Raw genomic sequence first — 21,405 nt, forward strand, 5'->3', positions numbered from 1 at the left:
AAAACTCAGGAAGGGATAAAGTCATTCTCTCTAGATAAACAAAATTCTATGGTTCCTCCATGCATTCGAGAATCTATTCCACCTCATCTTTGTTTTTATACTGTCCCTTCCCTAAAGCTAACATTCTTTGTGGGCTCTACGCTTCCCCACTGGACTACTTCTCACATGCTCATGCTTCTAACAGGATAAAAAGAACCTTTGATTTTTTTCAGTCAACGTGTAACTAATTGAAAAGTTTCACTAATATCCAGCACTGAGCTAGGCCTCACAGAGAATTTAAAAAGGAATGTATAGTAGGAGTTTCTCATGCACAGAGCGGGCATCTCTAGGGGCAGAAAGACCTGCTTTGATTTTGATGTCTCACTTATCAGTTCTTTGACCTTGAGGAAATTATTTACACTGAGCCTCAATTTTGGGGAGACCACGATATCTAATTCTTAGCATTAGAATAACGATCCTGCGAGATAATACAATAAGCCACCTCTACGACATGCTGTAGTAAAGGCACAATAAATGTCAGTTTCCTTTCTTTCCCATGCTTTTCAAGGGATTTTCAAGGGGTCAGTACAGAGTAAGATGGGATCACTCAAGTCAAACTGGATTTGACTCCCAGTTTCAACTGAGGTTTGAATCCTAGTTTAGTAGCTATGCGATCTTAGGCTGTTTTCTCTGAGCCTCGATTTTCTAACCTGTTAAACAGGGAAAAAACATGTACTGACATCCTAAGATTATTTGGCAGAATTAACTGAGAGAAATACATAACACAATACCTGTCTCAAGAAATAAAGCTATTATCATTTTTCTTGTTGTTATTATCAATTGGAGAGAAAAGAAATGAAGTTAAAGAACAGTTAAGGATCAACTCAATCAATTAAACTGCCAGTTATAGATCAAAAGCCTAAAGTTCAGAAAAGATGGGGGTGAAGCAGAAGAGAGAGGCCAGGGTTTGGGACATCACAGAAGAGGCAGGTGTTGAGATTCTGGGGTGACCGACAGGGACTAGAGATCTGGAGTTTTATTTTTTGATTGTTTTGTTTTCTGTTTTATTTTCTTTGGCACATGCAGAGAGGAAAGGGAAGGCATGATCAAAGGCAAAGTAGAGGCACTTCACCTGGAACATACGGAGGCTAAAGACAAAGGCAGCTGGAGCCACGAAGGCTGGCGAGGAGGGTGAGGGGAAACCCAGTGGGTAAGCAGGGTGGCGCTGATCCCAGAGGCCTATTAGATCAGGCAGCTGACCTGGGCGGGCAGGAGGGAGCCACGGAGGAAGCGGGGCAGGGAGTGTGCCTGGTCAGGGCTGTCACACAGGAAGGCTGCGGGTGATACGTCACACCATCCCAGGCTCCAGGGGACAAGCAGGGAGCTAGCCATAAGGCCCTGCTTTCCCCAGCAGAAGGCAGTTCTTTCTAATGACTGCTCTTGGTGGGAAAGGCAGACGCTTTAGAGTCAGGCTGCTGGGGGTTACACCCGCGGCTCCTCCACTTCCCACGTGGGGATCCTGCAAAGTGTCTGGCGCCCAGCAGGTGCACAGCAAACGCTCTTAGGCCCTGGATTTCATTAGCCAGCGCCATCCCGGGGATGCCAGGAAGCCTGGCTCAGTTTCAGTTTTTTCTATCAATAAACTAAACTGCCGCTCATAAAGAGAATTAGAATATCTGATTAGTATGACTACGTAGACGGTTAACAAGCTGTTGTGAAATAAAGAAGATGAAGATCAAAGAATCTGTCCACTAATACAGAAATATCAGTCTCGTAGGAGGCACTGATTCAGCCATAAAGCCCCAATTATTCTGTGCTTTTAAATGGCTTGTTAATCAGGGATAATGCACTGGTATGGGAAATGTTCCACTTCTCAAGTTGAATAATGGGTACATAGGGGCATTTTTAGTCTACTTCAGTAAGGTATAATTTATACACAACAAAATGCAACCATTTTATACGCAGAGTTTGATGCGTTCTGACAAATGCATACTTACCTGTGCGTTCACCGCTAACTCAAAATAGAGACTGTTTCTATCATCCCGTGTACTGCCCCAGGCAATCACCTCCCCACCCCAGTCCCAGCTCCCTGTCTGCTCTAGGTCTCTATGCCTATTTTACTATCATCACTTAAACCATGCTTACGTTTTATATAGACTCCTTTCTATGCATGCTATATTTCACAATTTTTAAATGAGTGCTGTATTTTGCCCACTAAAATTAGAGACAAATGCCAAAGACCTTCCTGCGAGGGTTTCTTGGTGTGAAAGTTAAAATGAGAAACCAGCCAAGCATTGTCATTCCCTCAAAGGGCAGCAGTATGGGCAGTTGACAGAGATGACCAGGATAAACTGTTCAGATCCTAGACCTGATGTGACACTTAAGTGGCCAGAGGGCCTGGGCAAGTCATTTACCTTGTCTCCACTTCAGTTTATCTTAAAACATGGTGTCTATGTCCCATGAGTAGAGTGATCATATAATTTATCATCCAAATCGGGATGTGTTAAAAAGAGGTGCTATTATCCAGTAGGCCAGGGCAAAAGGTACAAACCAGACCGTCCCCAGCAAACCTGGACTTAGGTTGACACTATTTAGGAGCATCCTATAAGAGCACTTCTGGTGATGTCCACAGTGACCTAATGTTCTCTTGAAAAATGAAAGAGTGTTGCATAGAATTATACAAAGCAATGTGTTTGAAAGCTGAAGTCTTTCATCCAAAGGTGATGGAGCTCCCAAGGTTCATGGCAGCATTAATTACAACTGCCAAGGTATGGAAGCAACCTAAGTGTCCATCAACAGATGAATGGATAAAGAAGATATGGTGGGCTTCCCTGGTGGCGCACTGGTTGAGAATCTGCCTGCCAATGCAGGGGACACGGGTTTGAGCCCTGGTCTGGGAGGATCCCACGTGCCGCGGAGCAACTAGGCCCGCGAGTCACAACTGCTGAGCCGGCGCGTCTGGAGCCTGTGCTCCGCAACAAGAGAGGCCGCGATAGTGAGAGGCCCGCGCACCGTGATGAAGAGTGGCCCCTGCTCGCTGCAACTGGAGAAAGCCCTCGCACAGAAACGAAGGCCCACACAGCCAAAAATAAATTAATTAATTAATTAATTTTTTTAAAAAAAGAAGATATGGTATATATATATATACTATAGACTATTACTCAGCCATAAAAAAAGAATGAAATTTTGCCATTTGCAGGAACATGGATGGACTTGGAGGGCATTATGCTAAGTGAAATAAGTCAGAGAAAGACACATACTATATGATTGCACTTATATGTGGAATCTAAAACATACAACAAACTAGTGAATAAAACAAAAAAGAAGCAGACTCGCAGATGTAAAGAACAAACTAGTGGTTACTAGTTGGGGGGAGGGAATACAGGGATAAGGGGGGAAAGGGTTATTATGGGAGTATATGAAATCATGTGTGTGAAACTTTTGAAAATTGTAAAGCACTAAAGAATTTAAAGAATCTTTCATTCAATCTTTTTTAAAAAAGTGGACTTCCCTGGCGGTCCAGTGGTTAACACTCCTTGCTTCCACCGCACAGGGCACCGGTTGGATCCCTGGTAGGGGAACTAAGATCCCACATGTGGCGTGGTGAGGCCAAAAAGTGATGGGGCTCATCCAACCCAATCTACTATGTGGTATTAAGAGATCACAAACAACGAGGCCTGACTGACAGAAGAGAGGAGATTTCTAAGACACTGAGACACAGAGAGTGCACACACTGAAGACATAAACCAACTTTAGAAAGACCCAGGCAGCCTGACTGTGAAAGCACTTAGCTGGCCTATCCTGTCTTTGTCATTCACTCCCTAAGAGGCAGACATTAAGGGCTCTGTCAGGGCACATTACCTCGGAACTCCCACTGTGCAAATTTCATATTGAGATACCAAGTCTTCATTAACATACTGATTCCAAGGACTTTTGGGGCGGGGGGTAGGGAAGCAACAGCAAGTCTTCACAGCTGCCAAATGAATTTCATAAAACAGATCAGACTTTGGCTCATTAACACTCATAAAGTTATGGCATGGCACCCTTTAAAGTACTGCACGGACACAAGAAAGCATTAAATGCAAATATCTGAACAAACCACGGTTAAGAGTTTATTACAAGACTATAGCCACTGGAAGGGCTGGTACAACTAAAATTAACTGATTTATCCAGGTTTCCTGAAGACAGAAAAATACACATAATTGCCTTAAATTGCATGCAGAGATTATCATCCCCACCTCCAAGGGAAATCACAAAGAGAGGTCTATTTGCCTTCAAATGCACAATCAGATTCCTTTGAATTAGATCAATTTGCATAAACACAAAAAATTTTGGTTAGTTAGCCATAAACTGTGCTGCCATTTTAGCCGAAATGGGCTGCTGTGCTACTTCATTTATAAGATTTTAAAAGCAATTAATGAATGCATTGAAGGATCTTCATGACAATATAAAATGCATTAGAAATTGACTCAATGATTATCACTTAAAAAAACAACTTTGAGAATGTAAGCACTTGTGTTACGGAGGGAATGGTCTAGAAAGTAAATTACTTGGTCACTCACCCAATGGCTATTCATTCATTTCTCATTGGAGGGAATAAAATAAAGTAAATTTTAAATAGGCTGTTCAAAGAAGTTACGTATTATAAAGTCTAACACAATTTTATACCAAAACTAAAACCCTGAAGGTGTTATTTAAATTTTTAAATAATAGACATGTTGGAGGATTTTTAAAACCAATACTGTTGCTTGCTGGAAAGCACAGTTCTTAGAAATGGAGCTGTTATGATAACTGGCCACTAGCAATAGGTTAGATTAGGTTAGATTAGGGCTAGAACTCCCCAGGCACGCACCTTGGTCCCCTGCATCCACTTTCAGATTAATGAGAGAAATAACATTAGGCTGGAATCTGACTCCTCAGTCTATAAGTCACCCCGAGGACTGCCTATCAAAATGCTCTGGGCTCGATTCTCATTGCAAAATCTCCCCCTCCGATCTGTCCTTACAGCTCTAAATATGCCGTAACGCTACAATAGAGCACGGCATAGAGGAAGAAAACGTAATTCCTTCTTTCCTTTTAGGTTCTTTGGCTGCCCTAATAATCAAATTGATATGAAACAACAGGAAAAAAACAAATTCCCTATGTACAGGAGCTCAAAAATATATGATACTGAAAGAAGTGACCAAAGCAGGCAGCTGTTGTATCTTTTAGACTAAATAAATAAATAAATAAATCTGTGAAAAATTGACAAGACAAAGGGGTTTGAGCTTGGGGTGGTAAATGAGGGAAGAAGTAAATTTGTTTATACAGCCTTCTCGGCCCTGGATTCCCTATCTCTGGTGATAAGAATGCCTTCTACCCCTCTTTGGTACCGGAAGAGTACCTTTCACACAGGAGATTTATTTCCTGCTTTCAGGGAGACAAAGGAGGCCACAGTGTCCCTGCACCGACTGTTTCTTAAGTAACTTTCGGTTCAAAATAATCAATATGCCAAAGTGGCATATTTTGGGGTGGCATATTCTGCTCCCCTTCAATGGCAAGAGACTCCAGCACTTCTTCAAGCAGAGTTCTGAACCCAACTTTAGCTCTGGCCTTACTGGCTCTACAAACGTTCTCAGATTGCCTAACCAATGCTTCCTTCTCCGCTCCAAGGACACTACCTACCTTGCAAGGGTAGGGGTTAACCCTTAAGGACACTACCTACCTTGCAAGGGTAGGGGTTAACCCTTAAGGACACTACCTACCTTGCAAGGGTAGGGGTTAACGCTTACGAGGGTTGAAGGAGGAAATACCCTGAAGGGCCCAGACCATATCCCCCTTTCAGTTCCCTTGTCAGTAACTTCAGGGTGATACTGAACCTATCACCAGGCTTTTGATGAAATGACTTCTGATTAAAGTCTAAAACAAATGCCGGATGCCAGAACAACAGTGAGAAAAGAAATGATACGTTTAAATCCAAGTATTTATTCTTTAACCTCTGCTTCCTCATAGACATGTTCTCACTCCTTAGAGAAGTATCTGCTACACATCTTCAGAGCAGTTGCCGGGAACATAAAAAGACTCACAAATTGTTTTTTGCCAAGAGCATCAAAGGTGATCAGTTTGTTTATTTTGATCTGGAAGAGTTCTTAAATCCATGGCAGGACTCTTGCAGAGGGCGGAGAGCCGTGCTACAAGCCCTCCTCTGAGGCCCCACCCCCTCCTTCCTACCCCTCCATCCCGAGGCCCAAAAACAGCCTTGGTCCCAGCACCCTTTGCAGGAATACATAGTGTAGCCCCAGAATACGCTCCCCATTCTCCACTGCGGAGCGCTCTTCTCTACCAGCCTTGTCGCCGCAGGATTTCTTTGTCCTGATGAAATCAAATCAAACCTACGCAGGCTATTATATTGAGAAATGAATGGAAATCACATAAAAACTCAGAAGATACAGTCCTGGCTCAACCACTTCCTAGTAACATAACCCAAGGAAAATGATTTCACCATCTAGTCTGGGTTTCCTTACACGTAAGCCCTGAATGTTTAGAGCTGGAAGAATAAACAGCACCTACTCCATCACCTTCCAAAGACGGTCAAAAGAATATAATGCTTACACATATTTAAAGCATGTATACTGAAGCTTTCTGGATATCAAGATTATTTTATTAATGTCACAATATTTCTAGGAATTTAGTCTTTTTGTGCCTTAGAAGATTGACTCTCTTTTCTAAAGATAATGGACTATAATAATAATAATGGCGGGGTTTCCCTGGCAGTCCAGTGGTTAGGACTCCAAGCTTCCACCGCAGGGGGCGCAGGTTCAATCCCTGGTCGGGGAAGTAAGATCCCGCACGCAGCTTGGCCACAATAATAATAATGGCAAACGTCAACACCCGGCATTGACCTGAGCACTTTACACATATATTCATTCATTTCCTCCTCACAATAATCCTATGATCATTATCCCTCATTGTATGACCAGGCTCAGGGAGCTTAGATACTAGCCATATCCCGGTAGAACCAGGACTGAGACCCAACCACGTGTGCTCTTAGCCACTATGCCAAAGACAGGCTAACCATGTCCAGTTATTTATTTTACTGAAGTTATATTATTTTACTATGACACATAACCCCATAGGAATCTAGGAAGGCAAGTGACATCTATGGACCACTCACTCTGAGCCAGGCCTGAACTCTGCTTACCTCAGCACAACAGCCCTGAGTGGGGAAGAGTATTTCCACTATTAACAAATTACAAACCTGAAGTTCAGGGAGACGCCGTAATTTGCTTCAAAGTCTAAAATAAATGAGTTGGGGAGATAATATGTAAAAAAAATACAACAATTAGGCAGAGAGGTATTTAAATCCCTGCCCATCTCCCTCAGGGGGCATCTCCTGGGCCAGCTCCTCTTAGGCCTGAGGCCTCACTGAGTCCCAGAGCTGACCCCCAACTTCTGCCAACCCTTGCTCCCCACACCAGGGGGAAGGGACACCCAGTCTGCTGGGCCCACTGACCAAGGGGCCTAGAAGGGAGGGGAACTTTCTGACATCGGGTAGGAATGGCCGCAGGGGAGAGGGTTATCCCCAAGAGGCAGGAGTTTCACATTCTGATGCCACGATCTCCAGATTCAGAATTCCTTGTCAGAACGGAGCTTACATTTTTCCGAAGAAACACCATCAACACACAGGCCCACCTCTGCTAGGGTTAAATAGAGGGTTGGCGGGGGAACCAAACCACCACTTACTACTGTATTTCCACAGGAAAATGTATTCCAAGTGCCAAGAAAACCCTTGCTATGATAGGCGGCTGTGGACCTCCAGGTTGTGAGTCTGGGTGGGACTTCCCAACATGTCTTTTGGTACTTGGGAGCCAATTTACACGGAGCTCATGCATGTCCTCCAAACCACATGCAGTAAAACCCTGAACTAACACATTTAATCTGTAACCACTCTTAGTTTTCTATCTTATTCTCCCCCAGCTTTGGACCACATGTCATTAAAGGTTTCACAGCATTTTTTCTTTTAGGGACCTTCCTCGTGGCTGGTCTGGGTGGGGCTGACCTGAGAAGTCTATGGAGGGAGGGAGGGAGGTCTTCCGTCCATCCAACGTAGCCTCCTGGCTCCACAGAAACAGCCCTCTGCTGGGAGCTGCCCACTGCCCTGCTGTGTGACCTTGCGCAAGTGGCTTAAGCTCTCTGAGCCGCAGTGGCCTCAGCTATTAAATGAGGGAGGGATGTGAATGGGTGGCTTCTAGATATCTAAACTCCCTCTTCAGGCTACAATGGTCAAGAAAGGGATTTCAGAGGCAGATGAATTTCAACCAGATACAGGTGGTTGAGTGGAACCTAGCTAACAAAACAGAACACTCAGCAAGAATTAAATGAGGTAATGTATATATTACATATATTTAATATATATATTAACATATAAAGCACTTGGAAGAATGCCTGGCACAGAGAGCACTTGACAATGTTATCTATTGTTGTTATAATCATTGTTCTCACAACTCAGCTGAGTATGTATTGTTCCCATTTTATAGCTGACATCAGTTTACAGAAAACTGTTATCTGGTCACAGTAACACAGTTTATAATCGACAAAGCCAAGATTTGGACCCAGGTCTTTGAGGCTCAAGAAAGCTGATGTTTAACCTCTAATCTACACAAGATGGAAGACAGACTGAAAGGCTTTATCTGGAAAAGACACTTGTAAATGAGAATACTATACATGTATAGTACTTTCAAACATGTTATTTCTTTAATCCTTATGCAATTCTGCAAAGTATGTACTGTAGAACTATGTCTCTAATTTTTTTAATCATCCACAGCTCCTATACATGACAGGTACTCAAAAACTGTTTACTTTCACTTTACTTGTTAATTTCAAGCAATATTTGATACAATAAAATTCCACCCATCCCCTTCAGAAGTCAGGATAACTCTACCTCCGGATGTAACCTGGCTTATCAAACACTTGCAAATGTTGAAGAAAGCAATCTTATCTTTCTTTTTAGTACTGTTGAGAAAGAATAACTCTGGGGACCCACCAACCACCAAAAAGAAGGTTCTATATTTGTGAGAGATGGTGGGGAGAAGGGGGGCCCAGACTAGGCAGAGTCACCCATTTTTAAGTACGAATGTGGCCCCTTCCCCTTTCACAGCACATAATGTGCTCAATAACATTTATTGAGGGTCTACCTTGGACCCAGGCGGGCTCAGCATGGCGTCGTGCTGGGTCCTGGGGATGGAGTGGTGAATAAGACAGGCCTGGCTCGGGCCTCATGGGAAGGCAGACTTGCACAGCACAAAGTCACTGTATCCAGGCTGGGGGAGGAACAGTAGCTAGCTACCAGCAACACCAGAGGGAGTGCGTGCTGGGCTGAATCGTGTCCCCCTAAACTCATGCCTAGAAGCCCTATCCCTCAGTCCCTCAGAATGTGACTTATTTGGAGATTAGGCCTTTCAAGTGGTACCTTCAGGTTAAATGAGTAGGTTACGGGTGGGCCCTAATTCGGTGTGACTGGTGTCTGTATAAGAAGAGGAAATCTGGACTCGCAAAGAGACACCAGGGATTCTCAGGCACAGAGGAAGGGCCATGGGAACACACAGGGAGGCTGGCCATTGACAAGCGAAGGAGAGACGCCTCTGTAGAAACCAGCCCCGCTGACACCCTGACTTTGGACTCAGCCTCCAGAACTGGGAGGAAATAAATTTCTGGTGTTTAAGCCCTCCAGTCTGTGGTATCTTGTTATGCAGCCCGAGCCAACTAATACAGTGGGTGATCCTGAGAAGATGTCATGTGAAAAAAAATAAGGTCAGCACTGAAAAGAAAGGCAGCATATCAGCAAACTGTGCATAGTGGCAGACCCAAGATGATGGTTTGAGAGTGTAGGGACTAAGAGAGGGCAGTGAGTAGGCAAGAGGAGACAGAACAGTGCACTGATGTTAAATCTAGCATTTTCTGTGACAGGCGTGAAGGGCGCATATGAAAATAAGGAAAAACCCCTGCCTAGCCAGACCTCACAGGCCAGCGAAGGAGGAAAAAGCTGAAACCTGGGGAAAGCACCAAAGAGGAAAGCAATAACTAAGAAAAAATGCCATAAGGAAATAATGCAAAAGTGCCTTAAACCTATGCCTGATTCAGTGCTCAGATCTGCAAGGAAGGGACGGCAGGGAGGCCCGAGTCTGGAGTAGGCTGGGGACTGGATAAAATAGGAGCATGGTTAAGGAGACTCTTCCAGGGCAGGGAGGAGGGCGAAGTGAGGGAAATGACCTGGAAAAGCAAAACGAAGGCAATCTAAAGGAAGGCCAAGTCAGGCAGTCTGCCGGTGATGCTATCTTTGAAATTGTCACTGTTGCCCGCAGAGCTAAAGTGCGTCAAATCAGAGCCAAGCTGACAGAACCAGGTCAGATGTGTTCATGCTACTCGTAACACTGTACGGCATCAACATCAAAAAATAGGAAAGAACGTTAGGGAAATACACTGAGTAGCAAAACTCCATGGCCTGCGCTGCAGGGGTCAGCTGTCAAAAGCAAGGCCACAGGAGAAGCCAGAAGATTAAGAAAACTAAAATGGGGCCTCTCTCTGCCCATCTGGGGAGAACAGTGAAGGGGAAATTCAAGGCTCACTGAGCCAGAGGGATCCCGGCTCTGCTTCAAGTCACACAGTCTTAGGGCCCCTCCAGCAAAGAGACTGAGAAAACACAGCGAAAGGAAGAAAGTGAGTATCAAGGCAGATTCCAAAATTATAAAGCCTGACCTTGGTGACTTAAAATATCTTGGAGGGACTTCCCTGGTGGCGCAGTGGTTAAGAATCGCCTGCGAATGCAGGAGACACGGGTTCGAGCCCTGGTCCGGGAAGATCCCACATGCCACGGAGCAACTAAGCCCGTGCACCACAACTACTGAGCCCGCACTCTAGAGCCCATGAGCCACAAGTACTGAGCCCACGTACCATAACTACTGAAGCCCGTGCGCCACAACTACTGAGCCTGCACTCTAGAGCCCGCGAGCCACAAGTACTGAGCCTGCGTACCATAACTACTGAAACCCGTGCGCCTAGAGCCCATGCTCCACAATAAGAGAAGCCACTGCAATGAGAAGCCCACACACCACAACAAAGAGCAGCCCCCGCTCGCCACAACTAGAGAAAGCCCGAACGCAGCAACGAAGACCCAATGCAACCAAAAATAAATAAATAAAATAAAGTTATATAAAATAATCATTTCTATATATAGCAACAAAAAATGAAGATGAATGCAAAAATTAAAAAAAAAAAATCCTGGAAAAGTTCCAGGTACCATAAGTCAAGCTGGCTCAGTATCAACATCATATTAACACAGGAGCAATAATGTCTCACCAAGCAAAAAAATAAAATGTTTCTGTGATGCAAATCAAACAGTGTTGTTCTCTGATTTTTTTTGTCCCCCCTATACTCTTCCTCTATGGCCAGTGAAGGAGGACAGGGATGGGAAAAAGTACGAGCGCACAGAAATCCAACTATAAAGGCATTTCCCTCCTACTGCCTTGCTGGAGTAGAAGCAAGAGAAGCCACATTCTCACAGCTCCTCAACTTTCTGTTCATGTAAACAGTCTCACTCGATTTTTGAATTACTCTGTGGGAACAGATGGTTTCCAAATGTATGACTTCTTACTACAGTTTATGGAAGCAATACTACTGAACTCTGAAATTAAGATGAAGAAAACACAGACATGCTTCAAGTTTGCATCTTTATTGGCAGGCCTAGTTTTCCTGAACTAAGGCTTACATGGAATCCTGACTTTTCTTATTTTTTCTTTTCTTTCTTGCTTTTTTTTCTTTTTTCGTTAAACAATTCACACGACACACACAAAAATTTGTCTGAAATATAACAGCAGCTGAAAATTCTGCGGCAAAAACACTTCCACGCCACAAAAAACAGCAGCGGTAGCAGAGGCCTCTAGACTTCCTATAAATTATACATAAATAAAGGCATCAGGTATGGAAATATAGCTGGGTTTTGGGTCTTACATCCTTAAGCCTTTTATGATAGATTATAATTTCATATTTGAAATAAACATTGCAATTAACACCAAATTACCTTAATTCCAACAAGTGACACAGTCACTGAAAGAGTTCACAAATGGTGAACCTGGTGGTGGTACCAGATCAAAGCCCAGGCCAGTTTTCCCCGATGTCTTTCTAAGGCAGAAGTCTAATTTTCCAAAACGCTAAACCAAATCTGGAAAGCAGCATCACAGACAGGTTTTTGCGAGGCACAGACAAAAGTTCAAGTCATGTGGTCTGACTGATGAACCCATAAGCACCTTAAATAGAGTTCATAGCATTTCTGCCATTTAAATTGCCAAGTCTCTGGAAAAGCATACTCAATACAGCACCTGGGGGGAGATGACTCCGGGAAGAGATGAAGAGAAAGTAAATGTTGCCCAGCCTAAAGATAAAACATCTTTATACCTGTATCTCTATCTATAGAAATTTATAGAGCAAATGAAAATGTTGGTGCAAAAAAAATACTTTCATGCAACAAAAGAACTGTAGCAATAAGAGATGTCTCCAGACTTCCTATAAATTATACATAAATAAAGGCATCAGATATGCAAATATAATTGGGCTTTCTTTTTTGGTTAAGCAAGTCACAGTCACACACCTACATAAATTTATATACATATAGATATATACCTATAAATACAAGTATATAAATATACCTATAGACATAGGTAAATAGATACACCTATATATAGATATAGGTAGACAGATATAGGTAGGTAGGTAGATAGACAGATAGATATGGAAAAGGGGAAAAACAGAAAAGTACACACAAAAGAAGGAAACAACTTATGCTTAAATAAGTAATGATGAAGTTGAGTAACGGAGAGAAAAAGCCTTTGTTCACACCAGTAGGACAGCAAGAGCAAAAGGAAATTAACTTCTGCACTGATCAACACCAACATGGATTTCAAAAGGTATCTACCCTTTAAATGCTTACACCAAAGAACTGCTAAACCACGGCATGAAAAATTTAAGTTTGCAACAAAACTCAAAAAAAAAAAAACTTAGTCAACAATCGAAGTTAAAAATTTTAAATAGTGGGGTGTGCCGAATTTTTGCCTAATAACATACGCTCACAAAAAATCAAATAAGATGTCACAGTGACTGACAAACAATCTGGTAGAATCCTTTCAATGATGAAGGTCAAACCTTAGGCTGACCTTATAAACTGGCACAGATCAAAAATCCCCAGAGGTTTTGTTGCCTATGGTTGTACGCTGTTATTCTAGAAACACGATTAGTGTGCCCCTGCGTTTTCAACAAAAAGCAGCCCATAATGTAAGCAATGAGAATAGAGGTATGTTTGTGGAGATTGTTTCCGCCACAAACAGAAACGTGGAAGAACACATCTGGATATGGTTCAGAGACACCATATATATGAAGTCTTAGTAGTTCTAACGGCTTTTACTATTAGAAGTCCTCTGCATAGAAACTGATCAACAAGAAAAAAATAATAATAGGAAGGAAAAGGTTGTGACTCGTTTATGAATGAAGTATTCAGAATATATGTCATTAGTATAGCCATTTAAATAATGACTACCACAATAAACAATCATTACAGCAATGACTAATAAATTTAATTCAATAGCAGAAACACAATTTGAAACAAGATATAACTATAAAAGAACACACGTTCTACGAAAACACATGTGATTTCAAGTTTCATTACATTTGTAATGAAAAATCTTTATGACCGAAATGGAATGGTTTTTGAGATCAAACAGATATCACCAAGTCCTGGGTGCATCCCAATGACTAAAAGGTGCTAATATCCCAAGGATTCGGTTGCTACAGGATGGGAGTGGGGCGGGGGAAAGTCAGGCTTCAGCAGATAAGCCTGCCCACAAATCTCAGAGAAGATTCTTTGCTTCTGTAGACACTGGAGAGAGGTATCTCAGACAGACTAGGGCATTAGTCCCACAGGCTGACATATCCCAGGCCTCAGCCATTCCCAGAATCCTCAAAGGGTCCTAAGAGCCCTGTGCTGTTACCTCATTACACGGTGACAGTGGGGTGGGAGAATGTGACCGGAGGAACAGGCCTGAATGCCCTCTCTTACTGTTTTATTCTCAGCAAGTCTTAGGCTGTCAGGTTCTCACTCCACACGTTCAAACTATCTTTCCCACCACAGAATGTGCACGTGCACTTCCATCCGAAACCTAGCCATCCTACAAAACCTGACCCAAATCCCACCTCTGCTATGAGTCTTTCCTAACCCATTTAACTGAAATGGCCTTTTAGTTCCTGAATTTTGCAATGTCTATCTACGCTATTGGCATCTCACCTTGACCTGCCTTGAGAGTCCCGTGGCTTCCTGGACCTGTCGTGGCGCTCCTGTCGTGTCTTACACTTTGCACCTCCCCCAGCACCTGCACTGGCACATACAGGACCTCGATGAGTATTTGTCCCGCGCGCTGGGGAAACCCTTCATTTCCCATATAGACTCTTCTGCTTCAAGCCACCTCAAAACGATATTGGCAATGACACACCCCTCCCTCTCCTTAATGAAACCAACTTTCAACAACTGTTCTGCACATCAAATCCAAGAGCTTCCTTTTTATTTTTCAGGACCTCCTGCAATCAGCCTGAGACAGACGCTTTCTTTTCTTACTCCTCTTTTCAATCTGCTTTATTTGTCATACAAACACCCTTTGGAACTTCCTTAGCCCAAAATGACACTATTTAAAATATCAGCACTAGGGACTTCCCTGGTGGCGCAGTGGTTAAGAATCCGCCTGCCAATGCAAGGGACATGGGTTCGAGCCCTGGTCCTGGAAGATCCCACATGCCACGGAGCAACTAAGCCTGTGCGCCACAAACTGCTGAGCCTGCGCTCTAGAGCCCGAGAGACACAACTACTGAGCCCACGTGGCACAACTACTGAAGCCCATGCACCTAGAGCCCGTGCTCCGCAACAAGAGAAGCCACTGCAATGAGAAGCCCGCGCAACACAACGAAGAGTAGCCCCCGCTCGCCGCAATTAGAGAAAGCCTGCGCGCAGCAACAAAGACCAAACGCAGCCAAAAAAAAAAAAAAAAATCAGCACTAGAAAAAAAAAGTTTGCTTTCCTGATGCACATATCTGTGTACTTCTTTTTATCGGGCAGATTTTCTGCTTCAGTTGATATTTATTACTAGTCATCGTTTGTGCCGCTGTTGTTACAAGCTGCTATAAGTCATCTTTAATACGAAGCAGCATGTATACTTCTAAACAAAGATATTAGAAGTAAAACTCTTCCTACTCAACCTGCAAAATCTACTTCTTCATTTATCTCCTCACCCACCTCCAACTAGAATGAAAACTCCATCAGAAGGGATACAGGGATTCTCTGTTGGTCCCTGCTGTAACCCTAGTGCTTAGAACAGTGCCTGGCACTTAGCAGTGCTTGGTGGGTACTTCCAGAATGAACGCTGGTTGAATGAATCTCCAGATACCCTCCCAGATTCTGCTCCTCTCCACCCCTTCCCTGCTTAACAAGAATATGGTCAAGAACATATACACTAGGGACTTCCCTGGTGGTGCAGTGGTTAAGAATCCACCTGCTAATGCAGGGGACACGGGTTCAAGCCCTGGTCCGGGAAGATCCCACATGCCGCAGAGCAACTAAGCCCATGCGCCACAACTACTGAGCCTGCGCTCTAGAGCTCGCGAGCCACAACTACTGAGCCCACGTGCTGCAACTACTGAAGCCCGTGCGCCTAGAGCCCGTGCTCCGCAACAAAAGAAGCCACCGCAATGAGAAGCCCGCACACCGCAACAAAGAGTAGCCCCCGCTCGCCGCAACTAGAGAAGGCCTGCGCACAGCAACAAAGACCCAACGCAGAAAAAAAAAAGAACATATACACTAGAGTGAAACCACCAGGGTTCAATCCCTGACTCACCATTTAAGTAGGGCTATTAAGTAGGGCTATGATCTTCAGCATCTATTACTCAACTCTCCCCAGCTGTACACGAGGATCTGAATAGCTTCTAGCGAGGACCGGGCAGGATAATGCAGGGCACACACCCAGTGCTTATCGTGGCTCTTTTGTTCAGGTTTCTCCCATTCAGCCAGTATCACCTGTGCCACCACACCTGCGTGGATCAGCCTTTCTTTCCCCTTCTCACCTGCAAAAAGACTAGACCCTGACACAACCAAACTATTTTCACTCAAATATGAGTAAATCGATAGGCTCAAAGGGAGGGGGAGAGCCTGAGAGCTTTTTTCCTATGAAAAATATGTATGCACTTGATTGACAGAGCTTAAACATCTACTGAGCAGCCCAGGGCCTCTATATTTTTGTGTTTGCATCTGGGTTTTCACAACTCCTGTCCAGATAAGCTACATTGCCCAAGAGTGCAGTTCTGCTTAGGTGGCTTCCAGAAGAGTTACTTTTACAAGGCATAAACCAAATGGTCTGTATTATACAACTGAACAGTGAGAGAAAGCTTTCTATGTCACTCGCTGTCTTCCAAAATTTATGAAAAAGTCCACTTTACATCTTAGGTCTTTAAGGATCGTCATATGTCCTTCTGATCTTAAGAGATATTCTGTAAACTAAAATTTAACCCCAAAGAAACCACTGTCTTTATTGTATATGTTACTGTTCATACACTCCACTCTACTAGAACTCTTTATATGCAGGAAATGTCAACATTGCAAACGGAGGTAATTTTAACTCTTGCTTTATTTTGAGTTTTGCTCTTCCAAATAAGGAACAGTGCTCGGTAAATAGAACAAAGGGCAGAATACATTTGGTTTACACCCAGCTTTGACCTGAGGCAAAAATGTTTTTGCAAAAGCAACTCTTTAACACATTCAGGTACTGAAATTTCATGTAAAATAGCTGTCTACATTAAATTCTCTTTATAGGGTTTTCCTAACTTTCTACAAACTTCGGTGACACTCCCCCTCCCATAATTAACACTGCCTTCTTTTTTTTTCTTTTTTTTAAATTAAACTGTTTATTTTGAGATAATTGTGGATTGACATACACTTGTAAGAAATGATACAGAGAGATCCCATGTACCCTTTACCCAGTTTCCCCTATGGGAACATCCTGCAAAATTATAGTACAATATCAAAACCAGTATATTAACGATGATACAACTGAGATACAGAACACTGCCTTTTTTGACGGCGAGTTAAGCCTCCAAGTTTTAACTAGTTAGAATTTTCTGAGCATCAAACACACGCAAGTGAGGTTCATAATTGTAAAACCTGCGGAACTCACAACCACAGCTCGCCACAAGCAAACAAGAGAGAACAGAATATTTTTAAGCATTGCCATGCCTCACATGGTAAGGCCTTCACTGAAAGAGATGGTCTCTGTTTTTAAAAGCACAGGTCTTGGGCTTCTCTGGTGGCGCAGTGGTTGTGAATCCGCCTGCCAATGCAGGGGACACTGGTTCGAGCCCTGGTCAGGGAAGATCCCGCATACCCTGGAGCAACTAAGCTCCTGAGCCACAACTACTGAAGCCCGCGAGCCCTAGAGCCCATGCTCTGCAACAAGAGAAGCCACCACAATGAGAAGCCCGTGCACCACAACTAGAGAAAGCCCAGGCAGCAACAAAGACCCAATGCAGCCCCAAAAAATTAATTAATTAATTATTTTTATAAAGCGCGGGTCTTCTCAAAAAAATGCCAACAGAGCAGTTCACCCATCTTGAAATAAACGTCAGCCTAACTGAATTAGAAGAACAACTTTCAATGCCTCCATCCTGAACGACAGACACATATTATTATTGGTCATGCCAGCTCCATTTTCTGCAGTCATATCCAATCTTTCCACAGCTCACTGTACACTCTATAGCAAAACGGAAGTCGAACTTAACAACGGATTTTTTTTTTTAAGTTAATGATTCAGGCAATTCTTGGAATAACTTCCACTTGAGAAAATGCAACTAAGAAGTCCTATCAAGAGGCTCCCCAGCTGTTGACAGCTCGACTCTGGAAACTCCCTCCTTAATGCCCATTCCTGACTATCCCTGAATCCAAATTACAAAGTTTAATGACCCTTAAGAGCCCTTTTTGCCTACAGTGAACTCAGAACTCTGTCTAAATATTCGTTAGAACTCAATAAAAGTTTATTGAACTAAAGGAGGGGAGCACTAGAAACCAAGCTCCAAAAGGCAACCGTCTGCCCCCTCCCCCGAACCCCTCTTCCCGCAGGAGAGGAGACTGGGAGATCTGGAGCTGACAGTCAAGCCGTCCAGGATCCCAGGGATCTGACACTCGGCTCTTGATGTGATGACAGCCACAAGGTCTGGACGGTGGTTCCAAAACGGGGCACCCACTGCTCTGGGAAATGCTGGGCGCTTGCCAAGATACAAACCCTCCCCCATGGAGCTGAAACCGGACGGTAGGGAACCGAGTCAGTTCTGTAGGGATCCCAAGGCCTGAATCGCATTCCATCAGCCTCCTTCCTGTTTATAGATCCCACTCCAGTAACTCCAACTACCAAAGAGAAAGCAGACCTCTCAGAAATATGTCAACACATGACATAACTTGAAAACGCTGTATGCTCACTGGCGCGAGTTGCAACTTGTCGGGCTCACGAAGGAAAACCGGCTCACTTTAATTACTTTCTTTTTTTTTTTTTTAATATGCCATGCCTTCTCTTCCAGGGCCCCCGCAAAGATCGGGTTACTGAAAGCTAGGTAGCCTCGGTGGCAGGAACCAAGCCGCGTGGGCGGTTAGCTAGAGGCAAAGAACCGGGGAGCCGACCACCCAGCAAAGTGGCGGCGATTCGGTTTCGCTGCGATTCGGCGGCCGCTCCTTCCTCGCACAGGCGCAGGAAGGAGAAGCCTCGGCACCTCCTCGCAGTCGGCACCAAGTTGCTGGAGCGCTCAGTGATGTCGCCGCGGGGGCCTCGCGGCACCGCGCCGATGCCCTCGGGTCGGCGGAGGGCGCGCCACCTTTGTCTGGGTTTCCCCACCAGGACGGGCGACGCCTCGACGCAAAGCGGAGGCGCAGACACCGCGGCCGGGTTCCCAGCCCCTACGCGGGGCCCAGAAAGCGGCCGCGGCCGCCTGAAACCTCCCACTTCTACAGCGCGCACCGGGCGCGCCCGCAAGCCCCAGCCCGGCGGCCACTTCCCCCACACGGCCGCCGCGGGTGGGGAGCCGGAGACCCACGCGCTCCCACACGCTAGCGGGCCGAGCGGCCCGGAGCAGCTCGGCTCTCCCGGCGCCGCAGCGCCCACGCGGGTCCCTTCCTCGGGAGAGCACGGTCCGCTGGTTCCTCGGCAAGGCCAAATCTCAGACTGGCCACCGCGTCGGGGAAGGGACGACAGCCAGCCAGACAGCCACCCACGCCCACTGCCCGCTCTCGGCCCTCTCTCACCTGCCTGCACCGTGTCCGAGAGGTCGTGCGCGGGGGCCGCCGTCCTGGGAAATTCCTTCAGTTTCCTAGCACTGAGGTTCAAGCCCCCGGAGTTGGCCGCTTCCTCCAGCGCGCGCTCCAGCCCCCGGTTCAAGGGCAGGTTGAAGCCCCCGCCGCCGCCGCCGCCGCCGCCGCCTCCTCCGGCCCCGCCGCTGGCTCCGGCTCCTCCGTGGTGCTGATGGTGGTGGGGGGGGGGATGATGATGGGGGTGCAGAGTAGCCACTGACAAGGCAGGGACGAAAGGTTGGGGTTCGCTTCCCGGCGTCGCCATCTTCTCCCGGGCCCCCCACCCCGCCCCGCCGCTCCTGCGGGGGGGGGGTCACAGCTTTCCCCCGGGTCGGGGAGACGGCAGCCCGGGCCGAGTCCCTGCAGTGCTCCACCGAGAGATGCTGGGAGAAGGGGAAGAGGGTGTGGGAGGCGCGCGGAATGGGGGTGGGGGGGCAGAAGCGGAGGCGGCAGTGGCAGCTCGGTCTCGAAGCTTTCCTGTCCCTGGCAAGCTAAGGACTGCGGCGGCGGCGGCGGCAGGCAGCGCGCATGTGTCTCCTCCCACCTCTGCTCCCTCCTCTAGGCGGCTCTCCCCTCCTCCGCCGCTTGCTCTCCCCTCCTCCGCCGCCTGCTCTCTCCTCCTCCAACCCGAGAGCCGTCTGTCCAGCCCCGCGTCTTCCTCCGCCGCCCGCCGCACTGGCCCTGCTGCTTCCCCGCGCTCGGCCCGGCTATCCGGGGATGTGGGGGGCTGGACGCCGTGAGATCACGGGGAGGTGAGAGGTTATCTCAATTTTGCAAATTATTCTGGTTCTTTGACCCAGAGTTCCCCGAAAGGCAGTTTTTCACTGTGGGGTCAGGCCAACAGACGACCCCTGGCATTTGGGCACCTACGACGAGCCAGTCGCTGGTCCAGGTGGTCTGCATTCGTGATCTCATTAATCCAGAGACCCCGTGAGCGGAAAAACTGTTTCCCCCAGGCCACAGAGGAAGTTAAGAAACTCGTCTGAGTTCACCCATGCAGTCAGAGGCGGAGCTGGGTTTGAAAGTAGAGCCTTCAGACTCTAGGGTTGCCCTCCTTCCTGTAAACGCCCTCCCGGGCCGCACCTCGCTGCAAACAAATAGGAGTAAGGCAGAGGGTTTTCTGAGCGATGGCAAAAAACTACAGACACAGAAAGGAAGGACTTTTCAAAATGCAGGTCGTTTTTATGGTGGACAGAACCCGTTGTCCTATGAGGAAGAGGGGCTGGCTGTGGCTGTCTGAGCCCAGAATTGGGTGGGGCTGGAAAGGTCAGAAAGTCAGTGACCCCAACTAGCCAATAACTCAGTCACAGTTGGAGCCTGCGCACAGGTGCCGTCAAGGTATCCTCGTGCGCTTCTTCTGGCCCCTGTGGGGCATAGGAGCTGATGTGTCCGCCTGCAAGCGAATTCATGTTCTGCCCAGAACAACGCTGGCACACCAGGGGAGACAGAACATCTGACACCATAAGAGCAGACCAGCTGGAAGATTAATAAAGTCCCACTCCTTTCCGAAGTTTTGGCTCCAACTCTCTAGGGCCTTTATTTTTGCTCTATACCCAAGGCTTGAGCAGCGTCCCTGTGAGCAACTTAGCTAGGGGAAGTGAGGATGCGGGTCAGTACGAAAATAATTCAACTCTTGGAGTGGAGGAGGCAGTTTTTTAAGTGGTGATGCAGAAAGGTGGTGGCCTGAGCACCAGGCGGGATCTAAAGTACCGCGTGATCTATGTCATTTGCATTGACTGCGTGCGTAGTACGCAGCCCTTGAGTCCTACAGGATTCTAGGTTGAGTCCAGCATTGTAACCTCGGAGGAGGAGACAAGCGCCACCTGCTGGTAGCCTCCCCGAAAACCTCTTCTGTCATCAACTTTTTCTCCTCTGCCTCCCAGACTTTTAAAAGCCAGGCTTGAAAATAATAATAATGATGACGATGAAAGTGAAAGTGTACTTATAAAAAATAACCTACCATTCCCTTTCCTCACTGGTCTTTTCCCAAAAAGCCAGTGAGAAACAGAGAGACACAGAAAAAATTTTCATTT

The 21,405-nt window shown here is 46.0% G+C and overlaps 1 protein-coding gene across 4 annotated transcripts in view; it reads right to left on the bottom strand.

The window, feature by feature from the left end:
- LRCH1 (leucine rich repeats and calponin homology domain containing 1) overlaps nucleotides 1-19,740 on the bottom strand; it is a 192,132-nt gene extending 172,392 nt beyond the window's left edge. For all 4 annotated transcript variants that reach the window (XM_059902540.1, XM_059902539.1, XM_059902538.1 and 1 more), the window contains exon 1: nucleotides 19,328-19,740. In XM_059902540.1, the coding sequence (XP_059758523.1) occupies nucleotides 19,328-19,637 (310 nt within the window). In that variant the 5' untranslated portion in view covers nucleotides 19,638-19,740. The remainder of the gene's footprint in view (nucleotides 1-19,327) is intronic.
- Nucleotides 19,741-21,405: the final 1,665 nt, after the last annotated feature.

Source organism: Balaenoptera ricei, chromosome 18, assembly GCF_028023285.1.
Source record: "Balaenoptera ricei isolate mBalRic1 chromosome 18, mBalRic1.hap2, whole genome shotgun sequence".
NCBI lineage: Eukaryota > Metazoa > Chordata > Mammalia > Artiodactyla > Balaenopteridae > Balaenoptera > Balaenoptera ricei.